At 40.6% G+C, this 12,144-nt stretch overlaps 1 protein-coding gene across 2 annotated transcripts in view; it reads right to left on the bottom strand.

Annotated features, from left to right (window-relative positions):
- FMN1 (formin 1) overlaps nucleotides 1-12,144 on the bottom strand; it is a 425,302-nt gene that overhangs the window by 190,952 nt on the left and 222,206 nt on the right. For both annotated transcript variants that reach the window (XM_033190690.1, XM_033190691.1), the window contains one exon: nucleotides 9,874-10,024. In XM_033190690.1, the coding sequence (XP_033046581.1) occupies nucleotides 9,874-10,024 (151 nt within the window). The remainder of the gene's footprint in view (nucleotides 1-9,873; nucleotides 10,025-12,144) is intronic.

Here is a 12,144-nt window from a genome sequence, read left to right as displayed (position 1 = left end):
TTCCATCTGGCTGCTTCTGTGGGTCAATGTAGAGCCTCACGTCCATGTCAAATTAGCTTTTCCACCCTCTTCTTTCCCGTGCAGTGAGGAACTCAAGGCAGTCCTCCCCACACTGTACTGGGGAACTCCCAGGCTCTCCCACTCACATGTAAGGGGCTTGGCAGCTTAGAAATCCAGCTGCAAGCCAGCATGATTTGATTCACCCGCTCTTCTCAGTCCAATCCCTTTTGTCATTCAATCCACTGGAGGGGCCCCCTAAACCTCCAATCCCATTTGTACCCCACCTAGGAGATCTGATAATGGTCCTGGCAGAGCTGTGGCTTTTCATAACTTCTGGCAGGGGCCTCGCTGACCCATAACATGACGACACACATGATTTCTTCTCATACTGTCTTTGTAAATTGACCATGGCTAACCTTGCTGCCCTAATCAGATCAATCAGAATAACATTTTCTTAGCTGCTGCACACTGGAAGCCTCCTGGGCTGAGGGGTAACTCAGAGTTAGGCTGGGATAGAGAAGGCGGATTTTTGAATTTCCAGTGGTCTCAGGTTTCCTCTGCTTTCATCACAGTTGGTGAGCTTTGTAAGGTCCGTGTTTACAGCCATGCAAATTAGCCTCAGCTGGAGGGAAACCAGGTCAGGTCTAAACGAAATGAAGCTCTGGGTCAAAGGTATTTTATCAAAAATTGGAAGCGTGGCCATAGCGCTGGGGTCAAGCCAGACTATCACAGGAAGTAAGTGGACAGTTTTGTCTGGTGTAACCTGAGCTCCAGGCCTCTGGACTGTGGAAACTCTGCTAGGAGATGGAGGGAAAAATGGTGGAGGGCCACCCCAGCACAGTGGGGGCTGGCCAGTTACACCACTGTGGCTGCTGCTGCCAAATGCATTTTTGTTATGTAAGGACAACTGCAAAGAGAGAATATTATATACTGGAAGGGTGGAACATTGTGGTTGTGAGTCTGGCTTGCAGTATATCCCATGTCACGCATTGACAAGGCAAAATCTAAATTCACTGTTTCAATCTTATACACACTCAGTTTAAAAACGTATGTGGGAACATATCCACATTGTTACGTTCTGAGATCTTGCATCTGGAAAGCATATTTGAAAATTTTCACTCCAGATGCCATGTTAGGTATAGAAGTTAAGGTCAGAGGGGTTACATGAGTGACATACAACAACTACAACAACTAATAGTTACCTTCAAGACGAGATCTCTGGCTCCTAATTTCCACTACAGTTTTCTCTGTCATATTTCCAGTACTTCAACACCCCCAGTACATAAAAAAACTTGTTTAAAAATAACTCTCCAATATATTTACCTTACATTTGGGGGATTATTAAAATCAGAACAATTATTTCCTGAACCCCCATGTACCTATGGCTCATACAATATGCTACACTGATAGTTGGAGACAGCTCTATCTACCTGATTAGGCCTGGGTCTGAGCACTAAGATATTGGTCCATGTGTGATACTCTCATCTATCTGCCTTCTAAAAATCAAACGAAAGTTGGTAGATCTTGAGTGTCTTCATCTGCAAAGTAGAAGTAATGACCAGATCCTTGGAATTCATATAATTAAAATTTATCTTTTGACAGATGAGAAACCGGAGATCGGAGAATTTAAAGGACTTGTTCAGGATTCGATATTTGGTTAGGGTCAGAGTCTGAATTAGAAATTATGTTTACTGACACCAAAGCTGGCACTTTTTTCACTATACAATGACCAAGAAATAAAATTCAGGCTTGGCCAAGTGAATTTAAAGCCAGGACTTGCAGTTAAATGCAGATAAATGATCATTTGTCAAGTAATTAAGAACACAAGGCTGGGCATCGAGGCTCACGCCTGTAATCCCAGCACTTTGGGAGGCTGAGGCGGGTGGATCACCTGAGGTCAGGAGTTGGAGACCAGTCTGACCAAAACAGTGAAACCCCACCTCTACTAACAATACAAAAATTAGCCAGGCATGGTAGCGTGTGCCTGTAGTCCCAGCTACTCTGGAGGCTGAGGCATGAAAATTGCTTGATGAACCTGAGAGGTGGAGGTTGCAGTGACTGGGTGACGGAGTGAGACTGTGTCTCAAAACAAAAAAAAAAAACAAGCTCTGGGGTTGTTGCTGGAAACATTCCTTTGCTCTGCAGAACTATCTGGTGTTGGGCAAGTTGTCCAACCCCTCTAAACTCCAGTTTTCTCATGTATAAAATAGGAACAATAATAGGAACCATCTCACCGGGTTTTCGAAGATCAAATTAGTTAACATATGACAGGCACTAACCAAAACTCTTCATTTAGCAATATCACTACTAGTGATATCTTTATTTTCTAATCTCCACTTGAACGATATCAAATAAATCCAAGGTCACTGAGACTTCTCTCTGTTCATATTAAGCATGTGCCTGTGAGGGCACGTGCAGGGGTTGTTTTGACTATCACGTACATGGGAGATGTGTGTATTTTGCAAAGCACTTACAAGTTCAGCTTCAAAAGCATCCATGTGACCTGGACTTGCAACCTAAGTATACGTATATGATCTTTCCCTATTCTTGTTACATCTTCACACACCTCTAAGCTTAGAACTGAAGGCCAGAGGACTCACTATCCCATCAAGGTCCCAAGCACAGGCACTCAGCCTCATTCTATTGTCTACCTCCAACCCCATAACACAATCTCAGAAAATGGCCTGGATTGAGGATAAATGAATGAGATTCAGGAAAATAATAAGCGAGACTTCAAAACTTTCCTCAACAAGAAGAAGATAAATATTTTTTTAAAGCACAAATATTTAGAATGGTTCTTTCATAGCATACCCTGTACTTTTTTGTGTTTTCCAAATACATAACCCCAAATCTACATTCAAACAAATTTTTGCTTTTCACTCTCTTCAGATATGGAAGATTTTAAAGATATGTGTGTGTGTGTGTGTGTGTGTGTGTGTGCGCACGCGCATGTGTCTGTGTGTGTGGTGAGAAGGGAATTCCAGAATCAGTCCCAAAGGGGCTAACTCTAATATTTCATATATTTTTATACTGCAATCATTCATTCTAAGCACTGGAACCATGGCTACCAATGATTTTTATTCTACTAATACCTACAAGTCTTTCTAATATGGAATTGGCACCCAATACTCTGCGTGGGCCATTTGCTGTGAAATTTGGCCTCATGGTCCACAATACAGAGATATAAGAAGGAAAGAGAGAGCTGAGGGGCAGTTGCTGTCTTCCAGGTGCCCGCTGTCGGGGTTCTAGGATCCATGTGACTTCATCTTTGTATCTCAGCATTCTAAGGTGCCCTCTTGTGGTGTGGGGTAGGTAAAGCGCATCCTAAATGCAGCTGGCTGGAGACACAAATTCAGGTTAAGTTACTGTTTAACAGCCAACAAGAGAAACACAGTTGAACTCCAAGAATAATACTCAGATTCAACATTCTGAAAGAATCATTGATATTCATATTTGACAAGTCCTAACCACTCTTTAAAAAAAAAAAAAAGCAAATAAAATAAAGGCACAACTTAACTTTTGGGGCTGTCTCATTTCCAAATAAAATTTACAAGGTGGAATTTTTGTAAACTGGTGCCTGTCATGGAGCTCCTGTTTCCTTTCAGTAAATGTGGCCAGTCAGGAGTCCTTAAAGTGAAGAACAGGAAAGCCCTGATCATTCCAGATATCACTAATTTAGGCCCCCAGGTCATGTATTAGTACAATCAACACATGGGCAAGTTATTTCACTCACTTCTAGAGATGACAATCCCTAACCCCACTGCTCATTTATCAACACGTGAAAAATGTAAAGGGGCGGACCAACTTATTGCCACCCCCTATATAAAAAAAAATAATGCACATACCTTACACCAAGGGAGCCCAGAGAAATTATCTTTGTACACCAAAGCTGAAATAATATAAACTTGGAAGGCAACAGGTTATGAAAATCCTATAAATTTATGAACAGGCTTCCAAACAATGTTCTTCTTCCACCCTTCTCCCCTCCTCAGTAAACTGAGACACGCAGTCTGGGATTTGAGAATTACAGCTATGATCCTTGCCAAAATGACCAAATTACAATCAATGCTGAAGGCTTTTGGCACCACAAAGTTTCAACAGACTAGTGTCTCCTGAACCATCACACCCCCTTCCCCCCAAGTGCCTGGGGAATAGCCATTATCTCATTAATTCTTAAGAAGTATCTATTAAAAAGACAGAGAGACAGAGAGGGAGAGGGAGACAGAGGAATGCTTTTACATATCTTACAGAAGAGGAAACAAACAGAGATGATTTATAATTTAGTCAGATCACGGCATCTCAAAAAAGGAGGAATACTGGCAGGTCATGCTGATTTTCAGAAAGTTGTTGGGCAAGTTTAAAACACAATTGGGAAGTTTATTAGAGCATCTAGTTTTTTTTTTTTTTTTTAACAGGAACCAGGAGAAAGAATCTCAGACAATGAAGGCAGATGATTTCTGGCTCCTTCACAAGGTGCGGACCTACCTTGCTCAGGAACAAACGTCACTTAGAGATAGTGTAAATATGACATACTGACGGGGAAACTCTTAATCTTTCAGTGAAAAGAGACTATACAAACATGACATGAACTACTAGATGTCCGAATGTATCACTAAAGGAAGTTGTGGTATACTTCCATGAATACTGAAAAACAAGAATGACCTAGAGACTCCCACTTGCAAATAGTGTCAGGAATTGACACATTAATGGTTTAAGACCTTAAAAACCTTGGGAATCAAAGATGTTTAAGAATTTCTTTCCAAAGCTTTCACATTCGTTCATAAACTAAGAGATTAATGTAAAGAATACTTAATGTATGATTATAATTTCATATTATCCTTCTAATAACCATATTAAGGGGGTATTATTCCCAATTTTGTAGAGAAGAAATCAGTGTGAGAAGGTTAAAGGACTTCTTCTGAATGTTATGAGAGAAAAAAATAAGAGATAGTAGCAAGTGGCGGTGGTTCCATTGAGAGCTGATATCTTGAGCTCTGGTTCTCAGTTTGGTTACCGCTATGTTTGTAGTGGCAGAGTGGTCTAGTATCACAAATGAGAATGGCATCTACCTAAGTATGCAATACGGATTTGTAATAATTAGTAATAAATTTATTTTATTATAGCTAATATTTTAAATGGAATTGATAAGGTCAAAGAAGAACACCAGCTCCAAATCTATATACGCCTTTTGCTGGAGTTACATAGAAGGCACATCTTTTTACTCAAAGATTTGGCTTCCTATTGGAAGACTCTGAAGAAAACTGTGATTACACAATGTGGGAAATATTTTGGATTTGCAGAAGTGTGGCTATATTTTGTTGATGATTTTAATAATGGCTACTCTAATTCATAAACTTCAAATAAATCACCCCAATCAAAGTTGATACTATCACCAAGGTGGCAAGTTACATCATTTAAATAAATGGGAAATGCAGACACATGCTGAATAACAAGAGTTCATCATCATCAATGTCTTCCCAGTTAAAAGTGTACAAACCCCTACAAGTCACTTTATCTTTCTGGGTCTTAGTTTGTCATGTGCCAAAACCAGAACACAGTTAGATGATGGGTAAGATTTCTTCTAATTCTTAGACTGCATGATATTACAGAACAGACTCCCTGCCTAGTTTGAAACAATACATATATATATATATATACATGCTTAAACAAGTGCCAGTGACATGAAATTTAAATACTATTTTAGTAGTTGAAGCTACAAATTAATATCTGAGTTCCACAGACTCTTGATCATTCTGTCCATTACTTCTAAAACATAAATGTGAAATGTGCTGAGGGATGAAGACCAGCTCTATTTAAGGGATATTCATGGCCGGGTGCGGTGGCTCACGCCTGTAATCCCAACACTTTGGGAGGCTGAGACAGGTGGATCACCTGATGTCAGGAGTTCGAGACTGGCCTGGACAACATGGTGAAACACCATCTCTACTAAAAATATGAAAATTAGCTGGGCTTGGTTGTGAGTGCCTGTAATCCCAGCTACTTGGGAGGCTGAGGCAGAAGAATCGCTTGAACCTTGGTGGCAGGGGTTGCAGTGAGCTGAGATCACACCATTGCACTCCAACCTGGGCGACAGGAGTGAAACTCTGTCTCCAAAAAAAAAAAAAAAAAAAAGATACTCATATTCACGTTTCAATGCTGGCTGAGGCCCTATAGCTAAGACTCAGAATCCTGGATTTTGAAATCCAGTAATGTACCCAGCACTTCCTCTTGTTCAGTCATTATAAAAAGACCTATTTGGTAAGTATCCTCCTGGTCTTCTCATATGGGAACCATTCCATGATCCAGCTGAAGGAGTTGGCCTTCAGTGCTGAAACTTCTCAGTTGCTTACCACCTCTAAAACCACTTTCATTTTCAGGAGGAAGGAAAACAAACCTCTGACTCTCAAAAGAGACCAAGCGATCCATCTTGATGTTGGAAATCTGGCCACAGGCATGGAGGAAAGATCACAGGAGGCAGGTTTGGAGTTTTCTGGCATCAATTCAGCTTGCTATTTAAAACCTCAGCTCTAAGGTAGGACACAAAGCTCACTGAAAACTCTAAGCTGCATATTACCACAAAGCCCAGTAGACCCAATTTTTTGCCTCCACTTACAGAGAAAAGCAAGCACCACACAAGTGTATGGATTTTTTGGGGCAATGGCAACCACCTTGTTCAGAAAATTTAAAGAGTTTAAATGAAGTGTTATTTTCCCCCTCAGACAGAGAAACAAAATATACGTATCAAGTACTAATTACTAACTGCCTTAGTTAAAATCTTTTGTTGAACAGGCAAACTATTATAAGAAATAAGAATAAATGACCACATGCTTTGACGTTTTAAAAACAAATATTCATTCACCAAAACCGAAGTGAATAGTTCTATGAGAAAACATGTTTTCAAGCATCTGGAGAGAAATAAAAAGAGTAACAGCCATCTAAGAAGCAATAAAGAACAAAAGTAAGTTTAATACGATCCTGCGTAAGAAAGCATTCAGTGGAGTTTCTGGTTAGTCAGGGAAGCCTTCTTGAAAGAGGCAAACTGAAGCTGGCTTTGGAATACAGATTTTCCTTTTGCCATTCAGGTAGAAACAAGTCTTCTGTTTCTATAGATGGCACTGAAAAGGCCAGCCTGGCTACAAAGCAGGCTTACCTCCATCTCATATGAATCTAATTGAATGGGAATACATTCTATGTAAATCAGCTGACTTTTTTTGCCCAGATTTGTCTGGAACTTACTATTTGCATTAATTCATTCTCACACTGCTATAAAGATACTACCGACATGGCAGCAGGAGACAGAGGGTGGGGTGGGAGCGGCACCAGACACTTACGGAACAACCGAACCTCGTGAGAACTCATTCACTATCAGGAGAACAGAAAGGGAAATCCACCCCCACGATTTAATCACCTCCCACCAGGTCCCCCCTGGACATGTAGGTACAATTTGACATGAGATTTGGGTGGGGTCACAGAGCCAATTAGAAAAATTCAAATTGTTCCATGCAATATAGCCTCTTAAAATTTTCATCTAATACTTCTTTGGATATTTTTATCAAGACAACACAATTACAGTGACCTTGAGAGATGAAACACTTTGATCATAATTTTTATCCATAATTGAAGTCAGTGGGAAAATCTGATTTGATTACCAGAACGCTGAATTAAGACATTTTCCATTTTTCCCCTGTAATTTGCAGCTAATTTCATAATCATTATATTACTTGAGAAATGAACTGATGATGAACCCTGCGATGTAATTTAACAAGGAAAGGTAGCCGGGCGCGGTGGCTCACGCCTGTAATCCCAGCATTCTGGGAGGCTGAGGTGGGTGGATCACCTGATGTCAGGAGTTCAAGACCAACCTGGCCAACTCGGTGAAACCCCATCTCTTCTGAAAATACAAAATTAGCCGGGCATGGTGGTGCATGCCTGTAATCCTAGCTACTTGGGAGGCTGAAGCAGAACTGCTTGAAGCCCAGAGGCAGAGGTTGCAGTGAGCCGAGATCACACCATTGCACTCCTACCTAGGTGACAAGAATAAGACTCCGTCTCAAAAAAAAAAAAAAAAAAAAAAAAAAAGAAAAAAGGCAGGGTTGATGGTATCATTCAACATGACACACTTTTAAAAACACTGCCTCAAACCTGCTTAGATGTGAATTTTACAGCATCCTGGTGGATAAGGGAGATTCAGATATTGTTAATCCTTTTCTTTTTCGAGACGGAGTTTTGCTCTGCAATGTGGCGATCTCAGCTCACTGCAACCTCCGCCTCCCGGGTTGAAGCAATTCTCCTGCCTCAGCCTCCTAAGTAACTGGGATTACAGGCACCCACCACCACCACACCCGGCTAATATTTGTGTTTTTAGTAGAGACGGGGTTTCCCCAAGTTGGCTAGGCTGGTGTCGAACTCCTGATCTCAGGTGATCCACCCGCCTCAGCCTCCCAAAGTGCTAGGATTACAGGCATGAGCCACCACACCCGGCCTGTTAATCCTTTTTTATAGAGAAGGGAAAATACGACAAGGAAGACAACCAGCCCAAGCTCACATAGCAAGTCAATAGCAGAACTTTTTCCTCGACACCATTTCTGCTACTATTAAAAATAAGAAAAACTAACCAACCAAACAAAAACCCACTAAAACAGGGAAAGGGTAGCCATGGTAGTAACAGTAGCAAAAACAAGAGCAGTTATCTTATGTTGAGCAGTGACAGTGAGCCAGGCACTATGCTGAGCCTCATACATGGATTACCTCATTGAATAATTACTTAGAGGAACATTATGAGCAGACATCATCTCATGCTATGGTGCAGGAATCCAGACACAGAGTGAAAGGACCTAGTACCGTTGCCTCAGATCTCACAGTCAGTGTGTGGCAGAGCTGTGATTCATCCTCATGGTTGTCTCTGACTGCTTGACAGTCTTGAACTCATTCTCTTACAGAAGGCTGGTGCCTCTCAGTTTTCAAGTCCTTGAGTCACTACTCAGAAGTCACCATCACAATGAGGCCTACCCTGAACACCCCATTTAAAATTGCAGACTCCACTCCCACCCTACTAAAATCGACCCTCCTTCCCCTGCACAACTATGGGATTGTCAGGGTTTGTGTTTAGTGTTTGTTAATATGAGCTCCACAGGGCAAGGATTTATTATTATTATTATTACTTTTGCCCTCAGTACATCCCAATGCTTAAGACAGTGCTGTCCAACAGAGCTTTTTATACAATGGAAATGTTTTACATCTGTGCTATCCAATACAGCAGCCACTAGGCATAAGAACAAAACTGGAAAGTGGCTAGTGCAATTAAAGAACTAAATTATTTTATTTACTTTCAATATTTAATAGCCACATGTTACCATACTTGACAGTGCAGGCCTAGAATAAACACCTAGCACAGTAAACCCCTAGGAAATATTTGCTAAACGAATGAAATTCTAAATAAAACCTATTTTCCATATAACCTGTAGACTACTTTCACTAACTACAAATTAGATTTTATTTTTATTTCAATAGAATTAATGGCTGAAAAAGTCCAGATTAAAGTTTGAAAATTCAGAAGATATGGTCAAAATAGCAAGCACAGATTTCATGAACTTTTGGCTCCCTTTGCCATCTGTCACGCAAAACCTTCTGAAACATTTCCTGAAAACAGGGAAAGCACCAACAGCATGTAATGAGCTCCCATGAATCTCACACACACACACACACACACACACACAGAATATGTACTAAACTCCCACACACAGTCGATACACAGGGGGGTCGATACACACACATATATGTATAGGTATGTGTGTGTATATATGATATATATATATATATATACCATTTCCCTATATAACATATAATTACAGCTTTGGCATAATCATTTAGTACCTTTTTGACCTTGTTTTTTTTCTCAAAACTCTCTGACAGAGGTTTTTTCTTTTGTTGAGTTGTATCTTTGGAGAATAAATACTCAAATTCACCAGGGTCCCGAATGTCAGGTTCTTCTAAGGAGTCCCATAAGGTTGGTGTAGCATTTTGGCTTAAAAGAGAAAATGACAAGTTAACCATAAGAACCAAAACAGGAGAGAATATAATACAATGAAATCTTTCTCAAATCCATTTTTTAATTTCATTTTTCTAAAAAACCACATAAAACTCTAATAATGCTTGGAGAAAAGCTTTTTACGTTATGCATTTGTTAAAGTCAAAATATACTATAGATCATTAAAACACACACAGACATATTTCCAAAAAAATAATTGTCATTAGGTACAAAGATAGAGCTCTAGAGAAACTCCTTAGGACTAGAAATCCTGGGATTCGGATTCCTGGGGGCACCCAAGCTGCTCTTCCTTCAGTCTGTGGCATTTCCATGATGTGTAAAAACGGGCATCGTATAAAGGCTGAAAAGATAACCAATTTGAGACTTTGACAGGCTAAATCTGAAGTAGACTGAAAATGGAGTACACCAAAGTAAAGATCTGCCTCCTCTTTGGACTTTTTCACCTACTTTTAAATGTAGTTTTTAGGATTCATGCAGGTAAACTCTGCAGGGTCCTTAATACGTAAACAGGCTGTGCCTATTTTAAAATACATGATTCCTAGTATCTTAGTCCCCTACACAATACTAACAACAAAAAACAACCAAAAACCTCCTCCATTGCACCTCATGGGATTTCAACTAAAGCAGCCACCGGGAAACCGTGCTGTTTCGTCTTCCAGAAACAGGGGCACCCTAGTTTTGAAGGGAAGAAAGAAAAGCTGTGGAGAATCAGGTGTAACAGAACAGCGTCTGTGAGCTGACTCCAGTGGTCATTCCTCAGGGTTCCTCAGTCAGAACACATCTCCCAAGTGTTTACTTTCTTATCTTAATTTCAAACACTATTAATGCCCACTGGTCAGGCGTGGTAGCTCACACCTGTAATCCAAGCACTTTGGGAGGCTGAGGTGGGCAGATCACTTGGGGTCAGGAGTTCACAACCAGCCTGGTCAATATGGTGAAACCCCATCACTATTAAAGATACAAAAAATTAGCTGGGCGTGGTGGTGGGTGCCTTTAATCCCAGCTACTTGGAAGGCTGAGGCAGGAGAACTGCTTGAACCCAGGAGATGGAGGTTGCGATGACCTGAGATTGTGCCACTGCACTCCAGCCTGGGTAACAGAACGAGGGTCCATCTCAAAATAATAATATTAATAATAATAATAATAATAATAAAAAACACTCTCAATGCCCACAAATTTCATCTATATACTTACTGTTTATCAAGCATATGTATATGTTACAATCCATAATATCTAAAAGCTTTGTTTCCATATATATTTTCCCAATGAAAACTAAAAAGATAACTATTATTATATGGAATGGTCCACAGAATTTTTTGATACTACAGGTGATTTTGATATTTAAAACAGTTGGCAGCCCTGTCTCCTCAGGTCTGCGTGTTCACATTTTGCAATAGATCTGCCTTTCCCATGATATATGACATTTTGGTTTTGGCCACATTCACCTCTTCTCTCCTCTACTTTTTATTTTTCAAATTATGGTTTTGCCAATAGTTGAATCATGTAATAGTATGACATATGGAAGTTATAAAGTATAACAATAGAATGAACACCTGGGAAACCATTACCCAACCCAAGGGCCAGAACATTTCCAGTGAAGCACATCAACGTATGTGTTCCTCCCTCAGCCATACCCCTCTGCTACTCACTTAACTTCAACCTGAAACATAAGCACCATTAATGTTAAGCGCTTATCTCTGTGGTGCTGGGGGAGTGGTGGGGAGAAGTGGGATCTTGATTAAGGAAGTCAGTCGGGAATTCTGGAGTGAGCATGTGGCATGTTAAGGGCCACTGGTCTGGGTCTCGGGAAGGTTCTGGGCAGCTAAGGGGTGACGCCTAGAGTGAGGTGATGCAGTGTGTCAGGCCAACTGCTCAGCCCTCGTTCCCACTTCCTGCACCTGCTTGGCTCTAGCTCCACGGAGTCTGAGGTCAGGCCAGTGTAACGAGTAATATAATTCACTTACATTGTGGAGTAAATTGGCTTTGGGAGTCAATGGTGACCAGTTTAAGCACCTGATCACCATTTACAACACTATTTCTATGGGAAAGGCATTTCTAATACTGAATGAAAGAATTTTGGAACACTGCCTCTCAGT

This window comes from Trachypithecus francoisi, unplaced genomic scaffold (assembly GCF_009764315.1).
Source record: "Trachypithecus francoisi isolate TF-2019V2 unplaced genomic scaffold, Tfra_2.0 Lachesis_group3, whole genome shotgun sequence".
Taxonomy (NCBI): Eukaryota; Metazoa; Chordata; class Mammalia; order Primates; family Cercopithecidae; genus Trachypithecus; species Trachypithecus francoisi.
Note: the sequence above shows the minus strand (reverse complement) of the source record. Positions and strands in the feature narration are given on the sequence as shown.